Source organism: Oncorhynchus clarkii, chromosome 17 (genome assembly GCF_045791955.1).
Source record: "Oncorhynchus clarkii lewisi isolate Uvic-CL-2024 chromosome 17, UVic_Ocla_1.0, whole genome shotgun sequence".
NCBI classification, from domain to species: domain Eukaryota; kingdom Metazoa; phylum Chordata; class Actinopteri; order Salmoniformes; family Salmonidae; genus Oncorhynchus; species Oncorhynchus clarkii.
The window spans coordinates 38,557,931-38,583,394 of NC_092163.1; the positions used below are offsets into that span (position 1 = coordinate 38,557,931).

The window sequence follows — 25,464 nt, forward strand, 5'->3', positions numbered from 1 at the left end:
GTGCCAATCTACTATAATTGACCAGTTTGTTTCAATTATATGAATGAAGGAAAATTATCATTTCAATAAAGCTTTGCTTGTCTTGTGAAATAGCTGTGTATCCAGACATGTGTCCCACTTCCATACCACATCCTCTAGATGACAGCGTCTATGTAATGTGAAGAAACAACCACTCATTGCTGGTAGTAAGTTTATTGACAAAATTCCCACTTCACACACAGCTACGCATTAACATACACACACACCTCATAGTTAGGGCCCTGTCTTTTGGTTAATCACATCACATGACCGGAATTTTAACCATTTATATTTTATTTAACTAGACAAGTCAGTTAAGAACAAATACTTATTTGCAATGATGGCCTACCAAAAGGCCTCCTGCAGGGGCTAGGATTATTTAAAAAATATATAATATAGGACACAACACACATCCTGACGAGAGACAACACTACATAGAGACCTAAGACGACAACAACATAGCACGGCAGTAACACATGACAACTGTCCCCTTATTTATTTATTTTTATCTCAGATGGTCCAGCACCATCCTCTGACAATTGCTTTCATTTTTTGGTCTACTTCTCATTTATGGAAAAGGTTTAAAATAAAAGGTTACAATTCCAGGTCATATGAGATGATTAATCAAAACGCAGGTCCCTACTCACAGGGAAGGAAAATACAGTCAGCTGAAAATATCACATGACCTACGGCAAACATTATTGGTGTGTCTAAGCTGTTAGGTGACTCTACAATACTGAAGACGCACAAATAAACACAAAAAAACTTTATATGTATCCTTCATAGATTATAAAACCTTACACTGTATTTTACTTGTCTGCTATTGAATAAAACACTTGAAGATAAACTCTCACTCTCTCAGAACTTGGATGTCAATCTCTCGCAGAACTCAAAGACCTTTACTGCGAGGGTGGGGTCTCGGGCCAGGGGAGCAGGGAGACCCAGGGAACAGTCGCTGTCAAAGTACTTCCCTGTTATTCCCTCCATCTCCATGGCAACCGCACAGTAGATGGTGCTCACTGCCCCTTCCTCAGAAGACTGTGGACAGAGATGGGAGAAGGTGAGGTAATAGGGCCGGGATTCAATCTGTTTGCGCTGTCAGTTATGCACATTTTAAAGTCAATGTTCCTCCATTCACATTAATTGCTGCAGATGCCAGCGCAGTTGGAAATATCAATCACTTTAACACGGATCAAGCGGTGATCAGATTGAATCCTGGCCTAAGAAGACACATACACACACACACACACTAACCACCTCTGCATAAAAGAGACAGCCACTGCTAGTAAATACCCTAACTGCCAGTCAATAGCGCAGTGCTTTGTTTTGGTGATATGCCAGGAAATAAGTCTTCCTTAATTTGTAACTTTGACAAGGAAACTCTGAATTTTGACAGATTCCCCTTGTTGAAATCTGTGAAAAAGAGTTGTGAAACTACTAGAAATTAAATTTTTCAGACACACACACTCTACTCCTTTTTACACTGGTTTATTCTGTCTTTAGATTTAAGATCTCTATTCAATCTGTATCGCTGAATTTTAGTATTCCAACTTGATTTCCATTACATTTCAATGTTCCCGCATTAGCGGAGACTGTATTTAAGATAAACGCTGCATATGTCGGCGCAATCGGAAATTACCTTCACATTTCTATTGTGCAATCTGTAACGATTCAGCAATACAGATTGAATAGAGCCCTAAGAATTATTTCTGGACAAACTCAACAGTTCTTACAAGGTGGGATGGCACACACACACACACACATACAGCCAAAACAGTCCAAATTCCACTGTCACGGTTGGCCAAAACAGTCCAAATTCCACAGTCACGGTTCAGGTGAACCCAGAGACAGAAATAAATGCTGTATTCATTACCAACATGTGGTAGCGTTTACAGTTGTTCTTCTGGTTTATTGAGTGGATGTTTTTTTCCATCTCATTCTGTAGTGTGCCGCTGTTTTGTTGGGTCCCCCACCAGACCAGGGCAGAAAACAATTGTATTTTGTAGTTTATTTGAAAATACAAACTTTTGAAATACTCAAGGTAGTGGAATCTAGCTTATATAGAGTTTCAACTAAAAGGCAACTATTTTCTTTAATATTCAAATACAGGTCTCAGAAAAATAAAATAATATTTGAAAGTATTTAAAATACTTCTCAGAAAACCAAATTATATTAAGGTATTTATTTATTTTCTTTGTAGAAAAAAAAACATAAAAAAAAAAAAATTCACACCAGATACAAACATCAACTTACAGACGCACACAAACAACGACTACATTTCATCTGCCCAGACCCGCATGCTCACACCCCTATCCTTAGTGGGCCACATGGCCTTAAATTGTATCAATTTGTCTTTCCTCAGTCACCCATGCTATTTCAATAATAAATAATTAGATTTTCCCATTGCGTTAATGATTTTCTACATTTTCTATTGCGATTGATTTCCATGTTTTTAGTATAATTTATTTCTAGATGAGAAGAGAATCAATCCATCCACCAGTCCATCAGTCCATATCTCACTACACCCCCATATGACATGTCTTGAAATATGCAGACAGATGGATTAAAAGTAAGTTCACATTGTAATACTTCCGACAGCCAACTTTCTAGCTCCGCCCATAACTTTTAGGAAAACCCAGAAAGTATGGATTATTGAGTCATTGTTAGTTTTACACTTAAGACATGACTCTGCTGTTGTGCTGTAGAATTAGTTCATTTTGTCTCGTAGAATAAATTATATACATTAAATATTTATATACATAAATTATATACTGGGTTAAGCGTACATTTTCATTAACTGTCATTTCATTAATTATGCTCCAACATTCCCTCTATCCTGTGCCAACATCAATTATTTTTAAGTCTAGGTTCCAATAGTTTAAAAGAGATTGTCAGCTGAATATGCTCTTTGCAAGGTTTTGTATGTCTTACCTATAACATGAACATCCTTTTCTGACTCAAATAAGATTCCCTCAAGGTTGCTCTGATGTCCAAATGATTTCAAATCAGATTTTTGTGATATGTAACTTAAGTTGCATGCATTTTAAAATATCTACATATATTTGAATTATATAATGGAAATACATTTACTTCCGGTTACCAAGTCATTTACAGTTTCTATGCTGTTATCAGTGAATTCTGAAAAGCTATCCAATGATTGTGTTTTTAGGGAGTGACATTGTTTCTTTTTCTCTTCCATATTGTTATTGTGTTCTTAACTATGAAGTTGTGAATGTTCTTAGCTTTATCCTTTGAAAATAGACACGTAAAAGATTCTGGGGATGAGCATGTGCATATGTACCCCTTGTTCCTCTTTAGCGCACTTAACTACAGTATCTGTCGCAAGTAAAAGCCTTGGGTAGCGAGTTGATACAATTCCAAGTCTGGAAATTTAAAACCACCAGATTTAGGAAGATGTCAAACTTTCCTTTTAATTCTATTAATTTTATTTGCCCATATAAAGTCTGATATGATAGAGTATACTTTTTTTAAAGAATGTCTTCGGTGGGGTAATTTGTATTACCGAAAATAAATACAAACACTTTGGGAGCCATGCCATTCTGAAGAGGGTTATTATTTATGGGAAGATTGTTCAATTTAATTAGATCTGCTTTCATATGTTAAGTAATGGAATTAAGTTATCTTTATATATTTGTTGTCACTTATTAAAGTATCCTTATTTGTTGTAGTCCACTTTAAGGACTGCTTGAGTTATTATTTTTCATATTGTAATTATCATTTATTCCCCCTTAAATTGGATTTTAGAGGGTTCTTAAAATATTTTTAGCAAAGGGGGCATTGAGTTTTCAGTATTGGTCAGGTATATCAGGAGATCATCTGCAAATAAGTTTAGTTTATATTCATATTTACCAATACCTGTTACTTATGGGTCCTGTCTAATTCCTTCTGCAAGCTGTTCAATTGCCGGTGCAAACAGGAGGGTGGAGAGGGGACATCCCTGTCTTGTGCCGCTTTCTAAAGCAATTTCATCAGATAATGTATTATTTGTGCATATTTTTGATTTAGGACATTTATATATTATTTGAATTAAATGTATTATTTCATCTGTAAAGTTGAAAGCTTCTGAAGTTTTGAATTAGGCCATTTAAGATGGTCTAAAGCCTTTTCAGGATCAACATCCATTATTAATAAAGCTATATATATATTTTTAACGTATTGTATTAAACTGAAACATATTCTTGTATTTCTCAGCTCGCTGGTCACCGTAGCACACGCTCCAGCAGGTATATCTCTCTGGTCACCCCCAAAACCAATTCTTCCTTTGGCCGCCTCTCCTTCCAGTTCTCTGCTGCCAATGACTGGAACGAACTACAAAAATCTCTGAAATTGGAAACACTTATCTCCCTCACTAGCTTTAAGCACCAGCTGTCAGAGCAGCTCACAGATTACTGCACCTGTACATAGCCCATCTATAATTTAGCCCAAACAACTACCTCTCCCTCTACTGTATTTATTTATTTTTCTCCTTTGCACCCCATTATTTCTATCTCTACTTTGCACATTCTTCCACTGCAAATCTACCATTCCAGTGTTTTACTTGCTATATTGTATTTACTTCACCACCATGGCCTTTTTTTTTTGCCTTTACCTCCCTTACCTCACCTCATTTGCTCACATTGTATATAGACTTATTTGTCTACTGTATTATTGACTGTATGTTTGTTTTACTCCATGTGTAACTCTGTGTTGTTGTATGTGTCGAACTGCTTTGCTTTATCTTAGCCAGGTCGCAATTGTAAATGAGAACTTGTTCTCAACTTGCCTACCTGGTTAAATAAAGGCAAAATAAAATATTTTTTTGTCATTGTTTATTTTTAATAAACCCTCTGATTGATATTTATCAAATCTGGTAAGACTTTTGCCATTCTATTGCTTATTAGCTTTGTTTTTATTTAATTGTCACAGTTTATTAAACTTGTGTCTATAATCATTAGGGGACTCTCCAGATGTTCCTGGTTTTAATATAACTGAAATAACTGTTTGAGACATAGAACTAACTATAAGTACTGAATTGAGTGACATGTGTTGTCATTTTGTGTAAAAAGGGGTGCTACTTTGACTCAAAATGTTGTATAGAATTCTATGGGAAAGCGAACCAGTCCTGGTGCTTTTCTCCGGGTAAAAGTTTTAACAGTATGTAATATTTATTTTTGGGCGATCTCTGTTTTCTGTAAATTGCTTCACGGTTCTTGAGTCTAAGAAGGCTATAAGGTCCGTCCAACTGCTGTTTCATTCGGATTTAAATATATTTTAATAGAAGCTTATAAAATGGTCATTAATCACGTTGTTATTTCTAATAACAGCATTTGTATCTTTCTTTTAGAATTATAACTGGTTTAGCATGTATTCCTTTTTTGTGAGAGCTGCAAGATATTTACCAGGTTTATTTGCTATTAAGTAATATGCTTTATTGGAGTTTGACCTGTAATTGTTGGCTCTCTTCAATAGTAAAAAATACTTAAATTCAGAAATGTGATTTTCTTCTTTACCTTGTAAAGATTTTTTATGGTCTTTTTCTAAGATAGAAATTTAAAAAATTATGAAAAAGAAATCACTTAATCAGATTTAGATAGCCGAATATTAGATTATCATTTTGAGATTATCATTCCCATAATGTATGCCTTAAAGGGATCCAAGATCATATCGGGGGTCGGGTTTTCTCTATGTCTACATTTGTATTGGTAACGGCCTCTATTTTCCCAGACATTGCGCTAACGCTAATTAGCATTGGCTCACAAAACTACCTCTAGCTTCCTTCATACTGGACACAGAGACATACAATTTGTATCCACGAGTTAATCGGACTCTGGGGAAGTATATAAAGGAGTATGCCTTTAAGTGTTGAAAGAAGACTAAATATCCCAAAACTGCCTTTTTGAATCAACTACAGCCAAAGTAAGTGGTAAATCTGAGTAAACTATCCCTCTATAGACGGTGTAATGTGTGTTTGAAACAAGAACACTGAGCCTCAGATGGTCAAAGAGGTTCAAAGTTGTATATGCAAAGCATCCAATGTTTGCAAATGGCTTTGAATTACTCTTCAGTAGTTTCAGTTAACATAAAATGAATTGCAGCTTTCAACCTTTTCAGTTGCATGTTGAAAGAGTCATACAGTAGTTAAGCGCCACAACCTCTTTATACTTATCTGTACAAAATATCATTGGTTAAAACGCACTGTCGGTTGTCTGGTGCAGTAAGTCTCTTTAGTTCCCTTGTGAATGAAGTGAGACCTAACACATCCTGTTCCAATACATCATACAACCAGGACCATAACAATAACAAATCTTTATATCTCACACATTTTCTTCCCAACTACAGACCGTCTCAGAAACACACTTTTCCCGGAATTTAGTCAAAGGAGCGATGTCGACAAGCACATTGCACATGAATGTGATATCCACAAAAAGCAGGGAGATTGCCTTTTAACGGTGTGTTGTCATTTGTGCACCGCTGAAATGCATCTTTGAATGAATCCCAGCCTTTCGCTCTTTCAGTTCAGACAAAAATAAAATATTGATTACAACTTCATTTCACAGTACACTATTTACTTGTTATTTGGAAACTACTGCATAAAATGATAATTATTACATAATAACATATAAGTGCCAGAAATGGTTTCTTACTTAATAATACCAGCTGAAACAGGATGGTAAAATAAAGTGGTAAACAATGTACTGTATGAATGATTTTCACCAGGGTGTTATGATTCAAAATGTTCACCTTGAAGAAGAAGATTCCGATCATGTTGAAGAGGAACCGAACCATGAAGTTATAGTGTCTCATAATTTCTGTCATCACCAACCCGGGGTGGACGGAGTTAGCTGTCACCCCTGTGACTGACACACACACACACACACACACACACACACACACACACACACACACACACACGTCCCTCCTTTACCAGGAATCTGATTTCAAGGGAAGTCTGACACACATGGGGAAACTCCATCTCCAGCAGCTCCAAAGAAGACATTTGGTGCATTTCATTACATCACCACATTCCCCCTTTCAAGACCATTCAGAAAGGATGCTCATTGAAATATGTTACTCATCTACTAATACGGTTGTTTTAGCAGCTGTAAAATAAGAATGGCTACTATGTGCTCTAAACAATAATTTGATAATTGAATAGCCAAACCAGATGCCATCAACACTCCTACTCTGAGATGCTTAACTTTTTTTTAAAATTTTTTACCCCTTTTTCTCCCCAATTTCGTGGTATCCAATTGTTGTAGTAGCTACTATCTTGTCTCATTGCTACAACTCCCGTACGGGCTCGGGAGAGACGAAGGCTGAATGTCATGCGTCCTCCGATACACAACCCAACCAGCCGTACTGCTTCTTAACACAGCGCGCATCCAACCCGGAAGCCAGCCGCACCAATGTGTCGGAGGCTACACCGTGCACCTGGCAACCTTGGCTAGCGCGCACTGCACCCGGCCCGCCACAGGAGTCGCTGGTGCGCGATGAGACAAGGAGATCCCTACCGACCAATCCCTCCCTGACCCGGACGACGCTAGGCCAATTGTGCGTCGCCCCACGGACCTCCCGGTCGCGGCCCGGTTACGACAGAGCCTGGGCGCGAACCCAGGGACTCTGATGGCACAGCTGGCGCCCTTAACCACTGCGCCATGAGATGCTTTACTAATACTGTCCCAGGCCTTCATACCCACCTGTTCCCTCTAGCCTTCGCGCCAGCTCATTAGTGCAGATGACGTTGTGCAGCTTGGTGTGGTTGTACACACTGTCCATAGTGTAGCCCAGGTTCTTGCCCTTGAAGTGCGAGAAGTCGACCATACCCTTCCAGTGGTTCATGGATGACACGTTGACGATGCGTGCCGGTGCTGATTGCTTCAGCAGGTCTGGACGGAGGGGAGAGGGGGAGGAAAAGGAGAGGAAGAGGAGGGAGAAAGAAATAAAGAAGAAGTAGTAGTAAAGTGTGGAATGTAACAATGTTACACACAGTAACCTACTGTAAGGTTGAGTAGATATAAAACAGATAAAGTAACAAAATGCACAACACTCACAAAATACAGCACTAGAATACACTCTTGGAAAAAAGATGCTATCTACTGTAGAACCGGAAATGGTTATTCGGCTGTCCCCATAGTAGAACCCTTTGAATACACTTTTTTGGTTCCAGGTAAAACCCTTTGGGTTCCAAGTAGAAGCATTTTGGGTTCCATGAAGAACCCGTTCCACAGAGGGTTCTACAGTGCAGTGAAAAAATATGTTCCTCTTTCTGATTTTCTCAATTTTTGCATATTTTTGATACTGATACAGATCTTCAACCAAAACCTAATAAGATAAAGGGAACCTACGTTTACAAATAACAAAAATTATAACAATTTTTATTGATTTAATGAACAAAGTTCTGCCACACCCAATTCCCCTGTGTGAAAAAGCCCCTTTACGCTCAATAACTGGTTGTGCCACCTTTAGCTGCAATGACTCCAACCAAATGCTTCCTGTAGTTGTTAATCAGTCTCTCAGATCGCTGTGGAGGACTTTAGCATGCAGAACTGCTTTAACTCAACAACGTTTGTCGGTTTTCAAGCATGAACTGCTCGTTTCAAGTCCTACCACAACAACAATTAAGTCTGACTATGCCAACTTCATATTTGTTGTTTTTTAACCATGTTAATTTTTTAAATTTCACCTTTATTTAACCAGGTAGGCAAGTTGAGAACAAGTTCTCATTTGCAACTGCGACCTGGCCAAGATAAAGCATAGCAATTCGACACATACAACAACACAGAGTTACACATGGAATAAACAAAACATACAGTCAATAATACAGTAGGGAAAAAAAGTCTATATACAGTGATTGCAAATGAGGTAAGATAGGGGAGTTAAGGCAATAAATAGGCCATGGTGGCGAAGTAATTACAATATAGCAATTCAAAACACTGGAATGGTAGATGTGCAGAAGATGAATGTGCAAGTAGAGATACTGGGGTGAAAAGGAGCAAGATAAATAAATACAGTATGGGGATGAGGTAGATAGATGGGCTGTTTACAGATGGGCTATGTACAGGTGCAGTGATCGGTAAGCTGCTCTGACAGCTGGTGCTTAAAGCTAGCGAGGGAGATGTGAGTCTCCAGCTTCAGTGATTTTTGCAGTTCATTCCAGTCATTGGCAGCAGAGAACTGGAAGGATAGGCCACCAAAGGAGGAATTGGCTTTGGGGGTGACCAGTGAGATATACCTGCTGGAGCGTGTGCTATGTGTGGGTGCTGCTATGGTGACCAGTGAGCTGAGATAAGGCGGGGCTTTACCTAGCAAAGACTTGTAGATTACCTGTAGCCAGTGGGTTTGGCGACAAGTATGAAGCGAGGGCAAACCAACGAGAGCGTACAGGTCGCAGCGGTGGGTAGTGTATGGGGCTTTGGTGACAAAACGGATGGCACTGTGATACACTACTCAACAAATCGGATGCAGTCTGATGGAGGCTATTTTATAGATGACATCGCTGAAGTCGAGGATCGGTAGGATGGTCAGTTTTACGAGGGTATGTTTGGCAGCATGAGTGAAGGATGCTTCGTTGTGAAATAGGAAGCCGATTCTAGATTTAATATTGGATTGGAGATGCTTAATGTGAGTCTGGAAGGAGAGTTTACAGTTTAACCAGACACCTAGGTATTTGTTGTTGTCCACTGTCGTGTCTTTACTATCATTAAATTGAAGACTTCGTTTTTATCAAAGATTCTCTGTAATTAGTATTACGTGATAAAACTGATTAATCATGTAACTGTAATTAAGTAGGAAGTCAGGGCACCAAGGAAAATATTCAGATTACAAAGTTATAATTTCCCAATATAACCTTTCAGACAAAGGGGAAGTGGGGGTCGACTAAGATGAGACACTACAAAGTTGATCATTGTAACAATTGATCCTAACAATCCTTTGCACATGAACGCTCACTCATTCGGGAACAATTGCAATCAATATACATATTTACACTCAGTGTGTCGTCGGGATCTTTGTTGAAAAGTTAGTTTCGGATCTCTCTCTCTCTCTCATATACACACATATATATATATACACACATACACACATATATATATATATAGAATGGATATTTCGGCAGTTGTCGTTCTTCGTGTTCAATGATACCGAATTCCTAGTTGCAGACTAGTAATTCATATCAAAGTCTTGTTCTTATTCTGTCGGTATCGATAGTCTAAGAGTTTAACCACGTGGTATGGTTAAAAGATTCAGCAATGGTCTACAACCTTTGTCCTCCCGTGATTGAGAGAAACATGGTCTACTTAGAATTTCTCAAAGTTGGGTTTTATTCGGAATTGCAGAAAAGGGGCTGTCCCGGGATGCCGGCTCATGGGCGGTCCTCTGTTTAAGTTAAACTCAAAAGGGAATTGCAGTTTCCTTCATTAAACAGTCCAAAATCACATTACACAATTTTACAAACAGTATCATCCTCACTCATTCATCTTATACAACAATTAGATGTAAATCTCATATCTGAGGCTATTATGTAAACAACATCATGGTAATGTGGCCGCACTGTCTCCCATGAGCTTCCCCAAGTTGTAACAAACGGACCAGTTTGTAGCTGGATTCTTCACCGATCTTTTATACCTTCTCCGGAACATAAACGTTGTTCGGACCTCAAGTTCTGTGAGGTGGAAGAAATTCCTTTGTTCTCTATGAAACTTCACTCTATCTCTATACTGTGTGGCCAAAAGGAGATCCTCACTCTCTGACCACAGCAGCCTAGTTGAAGGAGGCAAGGGGAGGCAGGGAGAGGAGGATGGGGCTTGCTGTACCCAAAGAAGGCAACGTCATGACACCACGTATTCTAAGTCAGAGTCGTCCAGAGTAGTGATGCTGGACGGGCGGGCAGGTGCGGGCAGGGATTGAATGAATGGAGAGTTGTATGGCATTGAAGCTCGTCTGGAGGTTAGTTAACACAGTGTCCAAAGAGGGGCAGGAATTATACAGAATGGTGTCGTCAGCGTAGAGGTGGATCAGAGAATCACCAGCAGCAAGAGCGACATCATTGATGTATACAGAGAAGAGAGTCAGCCCAAGAATTGAACCCTGTGGCACCCCCATAGAGTTTGCCAGAGGTCCGGACAACAGGCCCTCCGATTTGACACACTGAACTCTATCAGAGAAGTAGTTGATAAACCAGACGAGGCAATCATTTGAGAAACCAAGGCTATCGAGTCTGCCAATAAGAATGAGGTGATTGACAGAGTCCAAAGCCTTGGCAAGGTCGATGAATACGGCTGCACAGTATTGTCTTTTATCGATGGCGGTTATGATGTCGTTTAGGACCTTGAGCGTGGCTGAGGTGCACCCATTACCAGCTCGGAAACCAGATTGCATAGCGGAGAAGGTACGGTGGGATTCGAAATGGTCAGTAATCTGTTTGTTAACTTGGCTTTCGAAGACCTTAGAAAGACAGGGTAGGATAGATATAGGTCTGTAGCAGTTTGGGTCTAGAGTGTCACCCCCTTTAAAGAGGGGGATGACCGCGGCAGCTTTCCAATCTTTGAGAATCTTAGACGATACGAAAGAGAGGTTGAACAGGCGAGTTATAGGGGTTGCAACAATTTTGGCAGATCATTTTAGAAAGAGAGGGTCCAGATTGTCTAGCCCGGCTGATTTGTAGGGGTCCAGATTTTGCAGCTCTTTCAGAACATCAGCTATCTGGATTTGGGTGAAGGAGAAATGGTGGGGGCTTTGGCGGGTTGCTGTGGAGGGTGCCTGGCAGTTGACCGGGGTAGGGGTAGCCAGGTGGAAAGCATGGCCAGCCGTAGAGAAATGCTTATTAAAATGCTCAATTATAGTGGGTTTATCGGTGGTGACAGTGTTTCCTAGCCTCAGAGCAGTGGGCAGCTGCGAGGAGGTGCTCTTATTCTCCATGGACTTTACCATGTCCCAGAACAATGTTCATGTAGACTTGATTGTGTGTTTTGGATCACTGTCTTGCTGCATGACCCAGCTGCGCTTCAGCTTCAGCTCACAGACAGATGACCTGACATTCTCCTGTAGAATTCTCTGATACAGAGCAGAATTCATGGTTCCTTCTATTAAGGCAAGTCGTCCGGGTCCTGAGGCAACAAAGCATCCTGAGTGGCATAGTGGTCTAAGACACTGCATTGCAGTGCAAGAGGTGTCACTACAGTCCATGGTTCAAATCCAGGCTTTATCACATCCGACTGTGATTGGGAGTCACATAGGGCGGTGCACAATTGTCCCAGCGTCGCCGGGGTAGGCCATCATTGTAAATAAGAATTTGTTCTTAACTGACTTGCCTAGTTAAATAAAGGTTCAATAAAATATATATATATATGAAAATCCCCAAACTGTCACACTACCACCACCATGCTTGACAGTAAGCAAAGATCAGACCTAATCCCAATTGAGATGTGTCAGGAAATAAAGCAATTCTGCATGCAAGAGTGGGAGAAAATTCCTCCACAGTGATGTGAGAGACTGATTAACAACTCCAAGAACCGTTTGGTTGGAGTCAATGCAGCTAAAGGTGGCACCAGTTATTGAGTATAAGGGGGCAATTACTTTTTCGCATTGGGTGTTGCATAACTTTGTTTATGAAATAAGTACGTAATTGCTGTGTTATTTGTTCACTCAGGTTCCCTTTATCTAATGTTAGATTTTGGTTGAAGATCTGATAACATTCAGTATCAAAAATATTCAAAAATTGATAAAACACAGAAAGGGGGCAAATACTTTTTCATGGCACTGTCACGCCCTGATCTGTTTCACCTGTCCTTGTGTCTCCACCCCCCTCCAGATGTCGCTCATCTTCCCCACTTATCCCCTGGGTATTTATACCGGTGTTTTCTGTCTGTCTGTGCCAGTTCATCTTGTTTGTTCAAGTCAACCAGCGGTTTGTCTCAGCACCTGCTTTTCCTCTGTCTCGCTTTATCCTCATCCTTCTGGTTTTTACCCTTGCCTGTCCTGACTCTGAGCCTGCCTGCTGTCCGGTGCCTTTGCCCCTACTCTAGAATTCCAACCTCTGCCTGACCTGACCCTGGGTCTGCCTGCCACCCTGTACCTTGGCCCCACTACTTTGGATTATCGACCCCTGCCTGCCTCGACCCGTTGTTTGCCTGCCCCTGTTTTTGCAATAAACATTGTTACTTCAGCAGTCTGCACTTGGGTCTTACCTGAAACCTGATAGGCACTGTACTTGGAACCCTAAAGGGATCTCCAATGGGGACAGCGGAAGAACCCTTTGAGAAACACTTTTGTCTAAGAGTGTATAGGAACATATTTTGTATAATAAGCCTATAGCCGTGGCCTGTGTAACACTGCAGTAGTTGCACACAGAGCTCCAGCATTACAGCAGGGTGAGGTATTAGTGGGATATGTTGCATCTTACCCAGAAGCAAGTTGGTGAGGAGGAAAGAGCCCACATGGTTGGTAGCGAAGGACACCTCTAGCCCATCTGAGGTGATATCTCTAGGCAAGCCTGTGTGCAGACACAATATAATCAAACCAAGGCACATCCATACATATTTGAAAATATGTATTTTAAATACAGAAAGCATTACTAAAATATGTGATAAGAAATGCTGTGAATGCATTTTACTTTGGGAACAAAAGGATGTGCATGTCGCAAACAGACATAGATAATGAATGGGAATTTGTAAGCCAAATTGTAATTGGGTGGAATGGCATGTTACCATCGTTATTATCAATCAAGCAAAGCTGTTCGTCTCATGGACATTCTTATTGTGTACTGACTCGAAATGACAACCGTGCTTTGGTAATCTTACCCAAGACCTAAAGACTTGCATTAACTCTCCTCATGCCCAGTCTTCAGTCTTATGGCGTGTAGACACTCTTGATTCAAACCTAGTTGATCACACTAGTGTGACGGCTGTTGATGTCCACCCATGGTTACCTGCATCTTAGCCTGGAATCCAGAGTGAATATCGCTCCTTTTCATGACGGTTCTGCTTCAGGTGAATATTGAAAATGTAGTGAGTGATATTCAGTGTGGATTTCAGGCTATAACTGACTCTGGAACCAATGTCCACCTGAAGCCCTGGCATTGTCGACCAGGATGTGGAGAGAGCTCCTTCACTGGAACAGTAATAAATTGTGAACGATATTCAGTGTGGATTCCAGCCTAAGTGTGTATTCCAGGCTAATCTGGATCCGATGCCCACCTGAAGCTCCGGCGTTGTTGACCAGTATGTGGAGCTCCTTCTCCTCTCGCAGGACGCCCTCTGCGAACGCCCTCACCGACGCCAGGGACGAGGTGTCCACCAGACGCAGGTGCACGTCCGCATTCCCACTCCGCTTACGGATCTCATGCAGGGCGACGCTACCGCGAGCCTCGCTCCGGCACGCCATGATAACACGAGCCCCGCGCAGGGCAAAGTCAAGGGCAATGAACTTCCCTATCCCTGAGAGTGTGATAGGTGAGGTGGTGGGGGTGGGGTGTAAAAGGAAAGGAGTTAGGGAGAAAATTAGATAGAGAAAGAAGAAGTAGAATGAGAGAGGGAAAGAGTGGGAGTGGTAGAAAAAGAGAACGAGAAACAGAAAGACGGGGGAAAGGGAATGAGAAAACGGGATTATGGGAGTAGAGGGAGGGAGGGAGGGAGGTTAACAGGGTTAACGTAAACTCCCCCCATTCTGTACAAATGTGCGCAACCGTGACATTCAAACGAGGCTGCAAAGAAAACTAATGGGACTGTGTTGACTTCAAAATCTGGGGTGTGAACTGCGTTTCTATTCAAGTGTTGATCGACATGGTAATGTCTCTATAGTATTGGAGAAAAGTTGAAAAAACTTTGTTACATCGTGACGTTCATGCCGTAATGTACCGCACGCATAAAGCAACTATTTATGTCTTTTGTCTTTAAAAACAAGAAATGGACCGTGACGGGGGTAAGGGGGGATACCAAGTAATTATTTGTGTCATCACTGCAAACGATCATGACTCTGAAAGCCGCTGTTGACTTCTGAAGATCACTTTAGCACTGCGCTAAAAACCTGATTCCAAATTCGACACAAACCTTCAAATAGGTATGTAATGACACATTATATAAACTTTTATAGTGTTTTATTTACATTTTGGAGGTGATAAGGTGATACGTTGGGACAGATCGAGTGAAAAAAAGCAGTTTTACCACAGAACATCTCTCCTTCTCACTCCCACGCATTAGTTTCGCTTTCCCACCCGCCATTTTTTTAAATACACAACGGAGCTCACTGCCTTCTTGAATCATGCAGAAACGGGCAGCGTGGCGGTCTCGGCATGAAAGGGGAGAAATTGTGCTTTACAATGGTATTGACATTACAGTTGATCTGGAAGTATGACATTTTCTTGGCGCTAAAATAAGGTCAATTGTACGGACCAAGGCGATGAACAAAAGTGAGTGAGTTGACGTTAGTGATAAAGACACTCAGCAGGACAAAACAAAGTTCAAGAGCATTTGCTCAGACTGCAATCAAACAGGGAATTGCTTGTGTGTATGCCACAGGAGGCTGTTGAGGGTAGAACAGCTTATAATAATGTCCGAAACGGAGCTAATGGAATGGCATCAAACACCTGGAAACCATGTGTTTGATTATTTGATACCATTCCACTGATTCCACTTCAGTCATTAACACGAGCCCGATTCCCCAATTAGGTGCCACCAACCTCCTGTGGTGTGCCCGCCTGCTTGTCTGACTGACATTTCTGTCTGTGTGCAAAAGCTGTAAAAGACAGGAGTTTTGTAACAGGTGTGACTGATTGACTTGTTAACTCTCCAAGCAATCTCATCGGTTAATTGTATGTTTGCTGAATTGTATTTAAGCAAAGATTGTCTATTATATTGACAAGATAGTCAATTTAATGGGAATACAAGTCCTCAAAGATAGAAGGGAGGCGAGATCAGGTGGGGCCATTCGAGCCAATGACAGGGCATATACGTGTGTGAACAGGCCAGAGATAGATAGAGGTCTCATCTTTGTATCTGTGTCATTATTGTGTCTGTGACTGCATGGGCAGCGCCATTTTAACGTAGTAGATTTTCCTCTTCTTTATTGTCTGATTGCTCCCAACTCGTAGGCTCCCCACCCAGTTGACTACTTTTAAAATGGTGGAAACCCTCAATGGCAATATCCATGTTAAAATGGGATATATCCATGACGAGTCATACATCTATCTTTATGGCAACAGGCACAACTCCGTTATTGTCCGATATATAAGTTGCTGTAATTCCAAGTGCGTCCACTTATATCAGTGCATTCTTAACAACCTAACCATTACAAAATGTCTGTTTGATCAAATAAGCCTCACGTAACAAATGAGCAATTACATTTTTTTGTTGACCAAATTCGACACTCACTGGCAGGGGCGCCGCCAGGGATTTTGGGCTCCATGAAAAGTTACTTTGATTGTTTGTCATTTGAAATTGCATGGTTTGTAAATATTCCTGGCCCAGTGAGAAAGGCCACTGCTGAAAAGGTGAACTTGTAAACCATGCCCTAATATTTATTAAATGCTGAAACTAGTCCTTCTGTTTGGTCTTCACTTCACTATGCATGCTCATCCTAGTTACAAATAACCTGTCACGTTTCCACCTCGTGACAGTTTCCTTCACATGAAACTTGGCACTTCTGAGTTCTGAGCTAACTGACATGCACAGCTATTGTTCCAAGTGTTTGTCTATAGCTCGGCTTCCATCCAATTGATGACAGATTTTAATGCAAATATTCTCAAATCTGCATTTATCTGTAATATGCGCATTTTCCCACCAGAGAAGTTTCCATCAAATTGACTTGTTGTGGACAAAAGGCTGTGCGTGATGACAAAGTGCACATTAAAAAATAACTTTTGTGGTTAAATTCCCATTTATCTAATAAAAAATACAAGTTAAATAGCTTTCATTTGATTTTCAACTCTGATATGAATAATGTAAGTTAAGCAGGTTCCTGGAATAAAATATACATAGAAATAAACACTTACAAATACAATTTAAATAAGGGGCAATGTTCAAATGAGGATGTGTTCGCATCATCACAAAACACAAAAAGATCCCACCTTTTGAAATATTTTGTTTTGTCAACATTTTGAAAAGTTTACCTTTAAATGTGATGTTTCCATCAGGCCTATTGTGACATTTGTTTAGCAGTGTTCTTTACTTGCATAAAGGTTGGATGAATATTCTAAAATCCGCATAAAAACAATATGCACATTTTCCCACTAGAGACTTGTTTCCATCAAATTGATTCGTTGCAGACGAAAGGCTGTGCGTGATGACGTAGTGAACATAAAAATACGAATTCCCATGAACTGAATAAAAAAGACAAGTTAAATCGGTTTCCATCGCATTTTCAACTCTACTGATGGTTTTCTCACAAAATAATGTGCCATTATAGCAAGGAGCTTGATGCTTTTTTCCAATAAATATCAAGGGTCTTTTTCTGGTGACATGCTAATCGATGCTTGGCTGCCATTTGACAAATAAAAAATAATCTCGCACTTTTGTCCATAATAATCTCATAAATGTAGGCTGTATGTGCGCATATCTGCGCCGTGCTGGCTAGAGCGCGTGTGTCAATACCAGAGTGGGCACATTAGCTAAAATGCAAAACTGTCAGTAGAGTTTAAAATGAATGGAAACGCTCTCTCACGGACAAAAACATGTGGACATACAGGAGAACTCTCACTTTCTTCAAAAGCGAGATTCCAAAAGCATGCCATTAACTAAAATCCGAAATCTATTTGAGACATTTTGAGTGCGAAAAGTGGGGGAAATGCGTCATGTCAAGAGGTATTTCCCCACTGGACAAACACTGGTTAAATCATAGTTGTTTCCACATCCTTTAGATGAAGTTGAACCAAAGTGAATATAGATGCTGAATTGACGTCTGTGCCCAGTGGGTTACCAATTATGATTTAAATAGTATTTAGATTTTGTTGTATTACCATTTGGTTAAGAGTTTTTGTCTGGCACTTGGTGGATAAATATAATTATTGAATCAAATTGATTGGATAAGCCTGTCCAAGCAAAACAAGTATATGCCAAGTGGCACCATACAAAACAGTTAGTTACCTGTGTTAGCTCCAGTAACTATGGCTGTCTTGCCCTTCAGTTGCACCAGACAGGCGCGCGGATCCCACGACCCTCTCCGCTGTGATCGCAAGATAAGTCCCAAAATCACCGTCGATACCGCCCACAACGGGTGAGAGAAAACATCAGTCCAAAACAAATACATTTTAAAATCCACTGAGCCCCAAATGCAGAACGAAAATGTATCTGGATACAACTTCGCAACTGTCAGTCAGATTGAAGCAGATTTATTTTTATTGTCAGATTTACGACCCACCTCCTTTCTGAGGGCTATTTGCCAGTATCCACATAGAACGATTCAAGTCAACACCCGAAGTTTTCCCCAAAGTCGATGTTGCCACTGAGTGTACTCAACATTGGGAAAACCTGCTCTTTAAATCAAATCATATCAAATCAAATGTTATTGGTCACATACACATGGTTAGCAGATGTTACTGCCAGTGTAGCGGAATGCTTGTGCTTCTAGTTCCGACAGTGCAGCAATATCTAACAAGTAATCTAACAATTCCACAACAACTACCTAATACACACAAATCTAGGTAAGGGATGGAATAAGAATATATACATATAAATATATGGATGAGCAATGACTGAGCGGCATAGGTAAGATGTAATATATGGTATAAAATACAGTATATAAAAATGGGATGAGTAATGCAAGATATGTAAACATTATTCAAGTGGCATTATTCAAGTGACTAGTGATCCATTTATTAAAGTGGCCAATGATTTCAAGTCTGTATGTAGGCAGCATGAGAGCGCGTTCTTTGATATTTTTCTCTGGTAAAGACAATAATGATTCTCCGTCTTAAATGTTATCGTTTATTTAGCGCTAGCGTCCCACTAATCCGCAAGAAGTTAACAGTCTGATGGCCTTGAGATAGAAGCTATTTTTCAGTCTCTCGGTCCTAGCTTTGATGCACCTGTACTGTCCTTGGTAGCGGGGTGAACAGGCAGTGGCTCTGGTGGTTGTTGTCCTTGATGATCTTTTTGGCCTTCTTGTGACATCAGGTGCTGTAGGTGTTCTGGAAGGCAAGTTATTCAGCCCAACAGGATGCTCTCAATTATGCATCTGTAAAAGTTTGTGAGGGTTTTAGGTGACAAGACACATTTCTTAAGCCTCCTGAGGTTGAAGAGGCGCTATTGCGCCTTCTTCACCACACTGTCTGTGTGGGTGGACCATTTCAGTTTGTCCATGATGTGTACGCCAAGGAACTTAAAACTTTCCACCTTCTCCACTGCTGTCCCATCAATGTGGATAGTCCATGAACATCTCCTTTTCTTTGTTGACGTTGAGTGAGAGGTTGTTTTCCTGACATCACACTCCGAGTGCCCTCACCTCCTCCCTATAGGCTAGCTCGTCGTTTTTGTTGAGCAAGCCTACAAATGTTGTGTCGTCTGCAAACATGATGATTGAGTTGGAGGTGTGCATGGCCACGCAATCATGGGTGAACAGGGAGTACAGGAAGGGGCTGAGCACGCACCCTTGTGGGGCCCCAGTATTGAGGATAAGCGAAGTGGAGATGTTGTTTCCTACTTTCACAACCTGGGGGCAGCCCGTCAGGAAGTCAAGGACCCAATTGCACAGGGCGGGGTTGTTATGGGATTTTGATGAATAATGACTCAATTACAGTGCCTTGCGAAAGTATTCGGCCCCCTTGAACTTTGCGACCTTTTGCCACATTTCAGGCTTCAAACATAAAGATATAAAACTGTATTTTTTGTGAAGAATCAACAACAAGTGGGACACAATCATGAAGTGGAACGACATTTATTGGATATTTCAAACTTTTTTAACAAATCAAAAACTGAAAAATTGGGCGTGCAAAATTATTCAGCAAACTCTCTCCAGAAGTTCAGTGAGGATCTCTGAATGATCCAATGTTGACCTAAATGACTAATGATGATAAATACAATCCACCTGTGTGTAATCAAGTCTCCGTATAAATGCACCTGCACTGTGATAGTCTCAGAGGTCCGTTAAAAGCGCAGAGAGCATCATGAAGAACAAGGAACACACCAGGCAGGTCCGAGATACTGTTGTGAAGAAGTTTAAAGCCGGATTTGGATACAAAAAGATTTCCCAAGCTTTAAACATCCCAAGGAGCACTGTGCAAGCGATAATATTGAAATGGAAGGAGTATCAGACCACTGCAAATCTACCAAGACCTGGCCGTCCCTCTAAACTTTCAGCTCATACAAGGAGAAGACTGATCAGAGATGCAGCCATGAGGCCCATGATCACTCTGGATGAACTGCAGAGATCTACAGCTGAGGTGGGAGACTGTCCATAGAACAACAATCAGTCGTATATTGCACAAATCTGGCCTTTATGGAAGAGTGGCAAGAAGAAAGCCATTTCTTAAAGATATCCATAAATAGTGTTGTTTAAAGTTTGCCACAAGCCACCTGGGAGACACACCAAACATGTGGAAGAAGGTGCTCTGGTCAGATGAAACCAAAATGGATTTTTTTGGCAACAATGCAAAACGTTATGTTTGGCGTAAAAGCAACACAGCTGAACACACCATCCCCACTGTCAAACATGGTGGTGGCAGCATCATGGTTTGGGCCTGCTTTTCTTCAGCAGGGACAGGGAAGATGGTTAAAATTGATGGGAAGATGGATGGAGCCAAATACAGGACCATTCTGGAAGAAAACCTGATGGAGTCTGCAAAAGACCTGAGACTGGGACGGAGATTTGTCTTCCAACAAGACAATGATCCAAAACATAAAGCAAAATCTACAATGGAATGGTTCAAAAATAAACATATCCAGGTGTTAGAATGGCCAAGTCAAAGTCCAGACCTGAATCCAATCGAGAATCTGTGGAAAGAACTGAAAACTGCTGTTCACAAATGCTCTCCATCCAACCTCACTGAGCTCGAGCTGTTTTGCAAGGAGGAATGGGAAAAAAATTCAGTCTCTCGATGTGCAAAACTGATAGAGACATACCCCAAGCGACTTACAGCTGTAATCGCAGCAAAAGGTGGCGCTACAAAGTATTAACTTAAGGGGGCTGAATAATTTTGCACGCCCAATTTTTCAGTTTTTGATTTGTTAAAAAAGTTTGAAATATCCAATAAATGTCGTTCCACTTCATGATTGTGTCCAACTTGTTGTTGATTCTTCACAAAAAAATACAGTTTTATATCTTTATGTTAGAAGCCTGAAATGTGGCAAAAGGTCGCAAAGTTCAAGGGGGCCAAATACTTTCGCAAGGCACTGTATGTATACATTTAGCTTAAAATGATAACTAAACAGAATACTACTATGTTACTGTATGGATGTATGACTCTTATTATAATCATAGTACTGAATATAATGTGTGTAATTATAATCAAGAATTAGAACAAGGACTGTCTGTTCCTTGTTAGAAACAAATTGACTTATCTTCAGACCGGCTGGAATACTGTGTTCCTTACAGGACATCCTGTCTCTACCCAGGGAGGGGAGAGACCTTGGGCTAGTAGTAGATGATTTAACAGGTGGTAGACAATGTGGGAAGGCTTGTGAACTATACTGCCATTGTATCGGAATGGAGGAAGGACATTTTAAAACCTATGATGTTATTTTTAGTATATAACCTGATGAAAATTGTACTATGATCAGTACTCTCGAGAATAAACGCTATTGATTGATTTTGAGACTGGTTTCTGTCCATTTTATGCAAATAAGTATCTTACAAATTCTTAGAAATGGGCAGAGTGTTTTAATTGAATTGGTTGTTGAACATATAGGAATGGAATTCCATAAACAGGGGTTGAGACCCAGGGCCTCAAGCTTAATGATGAGCTTGGAGGGTACTTTGGTGATGAATGCTGAGCTGTAGTCAATGAACAACATTCTAACATAGATATTCCTCTTTGTCCAGAAGGGATAGGGCAGTGTGCAGTGTGATGGTGATTGCATCGTCTGTGGACCTATTGGGGCAGTATGTAAATTGAAGTGGGTCTATGGTAAGGTGGAGGTGATATGATCCTTGACTAGTCTCTCAAAGCACTTCATGATGACAGAAGTGAGTGCTACGGGGCGATAGTTATTTAGTTCAGTTACCTTTGCCTTCTTGGGTACAGGAACAATGGTGGCCATCTTGAAGTATGTGGGGACAGCAGACTGGGATAGGGAGAGATTGAATATGTCTGTAAACACACCAGCCAGCTGGGCTGCGCATACCCTGAGGACACGGCTAGGGATGCTGTCTGGGCCGGCAGCCTTGTGAGGGTTAACACGTTTAAATGTCTTACTCATGTTGGCCACAGAGAAGGAGAGCCCACAGTCCTTGGTAGTGGGCTACATCGGTGGCACTGTAATATCCTCAAAGCGGGCAAAGAAGGTGTTTAGTTTGTCTGGAAGCAAGACGTTGGTGTCTGTGACGTGGCTGGTTTTCTTTTTGTAGTCTGTGATTGTCTGTAGTCCCTGCCACATACGTCTCGTGTCTGAGCCGTTGAATTGCAACTCCACTTTGTCCCTATACTGACATTTCGCTTGTTTGATTGCCTTGCGGAGGGAATAACTACACTATTTGTATTCAGCCATATTCCAGGTCACCTTTCCATGGTTAAATGCGGTGGTTCATTCTTTCAGTTTTGCGTGAATGCCGCCATCTATCCACAGTTTCTGGTTGGGGTAGGTTTTAATAGTCACAGTGGGTACAACATCTCCTATGCTCTTCCTTCAAAACTCACTCACCGAATCAGCGTATAAATCGATATTATTCTCTGAGGCTACCCGGAACATGTCCCAGTACACGTGATCAAAACAATCAGACCAGCGTTGAATAGTCCTTGTCACGGGTACATCCTGTTTGCGTTTCTGCCTATAGGAAGGGAGGAGCAAAATTGAGTCATGGTCAGATTTGCAAAAAGGAGGGCGGGGGAGGGCCTGGTATGCATCCCGGAAGTTATAGTAGCAGTGATCCAATGTTTTTCCAGTGCTGGTACTACAATCTGCTACATACAATATGCTGATAGAATTTAGGTAGCCTTGTTCTAAAATTTGCTTTGTTAAAATCCCCAGCTACATACAATAAATGCAGCCTCAGGATATATGGGGGGGGGGGGGGGGGGGGGGGGGGGGGGGCGGACGGACGGACGACACGACATACACAACTGTGACAATAACGAGAATTCTCTTGGGAGATAATGCGGTCGGCATTTGATTGTGAGGAATTCAAGGTCAGGTGAACAAAACGACTTGAGTTCCTGTATGTTGTTACAATTACACCATGAGTTAATCATCAAACATACATTCCCGCCCTCCTTCTTCCCGGAGAGATGTTTATTTCTGTTGGCACGACGCACAAAGAATCCCAGTGGATGTACCGACTCTGATAGCATATCCCGAGAGAGCCATGTTTCCATGAAACAGAGTATGTTACAATCCCTGATGTCTCTCTGCAAGCAATCCTTGTCCTAATTTCGTCTGCCTTGTTATCTAGAGACTGGACATTAGCGAGTAATATACTTGGAAGCGGTGGGTGGTGAGTTCGCCTCTGAAGTCTGACCAGAAGGCCGCTCTGTCTTCCTCTTCAGCGGTGACGTTGTTTTGGGTCAGCCTTTGGAATCAGTTAAATGCCTTGGATGGTTCAGACAAATCCACTCCAATTCGTATTACTGGTTGTAGTGCTGGTAAGTTGACGTTGCTCTGATATCCAATAGTTCTTCCCGGCTGTATGTAATAACACTTAAGATTTTATTGGCTAACAATGTAAGAAATAATCCATAAAAAAACAAAAAATTTCAAGTTTTTTAAGGACTAGAAGCGAGGCGACCCTCTCTGTTGGCCCCATCTTGCAAATATACATAGACTGACCAGGTAAATCCAGGTGAAAATTATGATCCCTTATTGATGTCACTTGTTAAATCCACTTCAATCAGTGTAGAAGAAGGGGATGAGACAGGTTAAAGAAGGATTTTTAAGCCTTGTCCTAATATGTAATAGACCTTTTACATTTCTTTGGATTAACCTATAACTACTGTTAGGAATTCTATTTTCTGATGATTATTCCCAAATGAGATACATTTTCTAATGCCAGACGTCACCATAAAGCAGGTCTAAGTAACTGGTATCTGAGCCCTTGAGCCATATAATCGTCCATGGGTGTCTTTAAGCGATTAAGATGTTCCAGTTGTATAGTCTATTCAACCCCAAGGTCTCAGCCTTGATTTAATGCTTTGCCACAAGGCAATGAAGGGTGAAACATCGACCAGATAAGTCAAATGTATTGCAATACAGTAATGGTAGTTAGAGTGCAGAATTAAATTGAAGCTTTAGCTCCATCTGCAGATATAGCTGACGTGAAGGATTAAATTGAAGTCTCAGCAGGAAGAAACTCCAAATGACAGATATGGCTCTTTTTAGCGGGAGTGAAGGACCTTTTGGTGAAACGCCATAATGATGATGCACTGTTCCGATTATCTAATATAAGTAGGATACAAATGGGTATGCATGTGCCGGCAATGTGTGATTAAATGTATGATCAAATGTGTGATTGACTGAGTGCATATGATTTAAGGTGAAGGCAACAGTGCGTGTTGCGATAGCTGAATGCTGAAGTCTACTGTGATAGATAGTGGCATGTGTTGAGCCATTGAGTGATTATGTGACTCATATTGTCACACCCTGATCTGTTTCACCTGTTCCTGTGATTGTCTCCACCCCCTCCAGGTGTTGCTTATTTTCTCCAGTGTATTTATCCCTGTGTTTCCTGTCTCTCTGTGCCAGTTTGTCTTGTATGTTAGTCAACCAGTGTGTTTTTACCGTTCTTTTTTTGCTCTTCTCTTTTTGATAGTCTTCCCGGTTTTGACCGCTGCCTGACTCTGGACTACTTTGCCGCCTGCCCGCCTTGACACTGCCTGCCCTTCGGTACCTTTTGGACTCTGAACTGGTTATGACCCTTATGCCTGTCCATGACCATTCTCTTGTCTTACCCTATTGGATTAATAAATATTGTAAGACTCCAACCATCTGCCTCCTGTGTCTGCATCTGGGTCTCTCCTTGTGCCATGATACATATAGTTTAAGTAAGAGCAGCGCTGGGCCATGTGAAAGATGTGCTGCTGTCTATACAGTCCTGTAGGTTTTTGTTCCAACCCTAATCTAGCTCACCTGATTCTAATAATTACCTGGTTGATAAACTGAATCAGATAGTTACAACTTGGGTTTGAGCAAAAAGGTAGTTATCCAGGAACAAGGTTGGAGAGCACTAGCAGTTACTGTACTAGATATTTTGAATTGCTGCTGATAATTTTTCTGAATTTTTCTGCTGATAATTTTGTTGTCAATAGTTAGCTAGTAGTGAGGAAAGGATAAAGCAGGGGTTCCTAAACCTTTTGTCCTGTAATCCCATTTT

General features: G+C 41.0%; 1 protein-coding gene across 1 annotated transcript; it reads right to left on the reverse strand.

The window, feature by feature from the left end:
- Window positions 1–509: 509 nt before the first annotated feature.
- LOC139370804 (retinol dehydrogenase 11-like) lies at window positions 510–18,458 on the reverse strand. Its single transcript, XM_071110579.1, has 6 exons — window positions 18,093–18,458; window positions 14,211–14,450; window positions 13,418–13,507; window positions 7,716–7,904; window positions 6,760–6,869; window positions 510–1,056 (listed from the first exon to the last, which is right to left on the reverse strand). The coding sequence occupies exons 1-6, from the start codon at window positions 18,253–18,255 to the stop codon at window positions 877–879; spliced, it is 972 nt and encodes a 323-aa protein (XP_070966680.1). The 5' UTR covers window positions 18,256–18,458; the 3' UTR covers window positions 510–876.
- Between the last annotated feature and the right edge of the window lie 7,006 nt (window positions 18,459–25,464).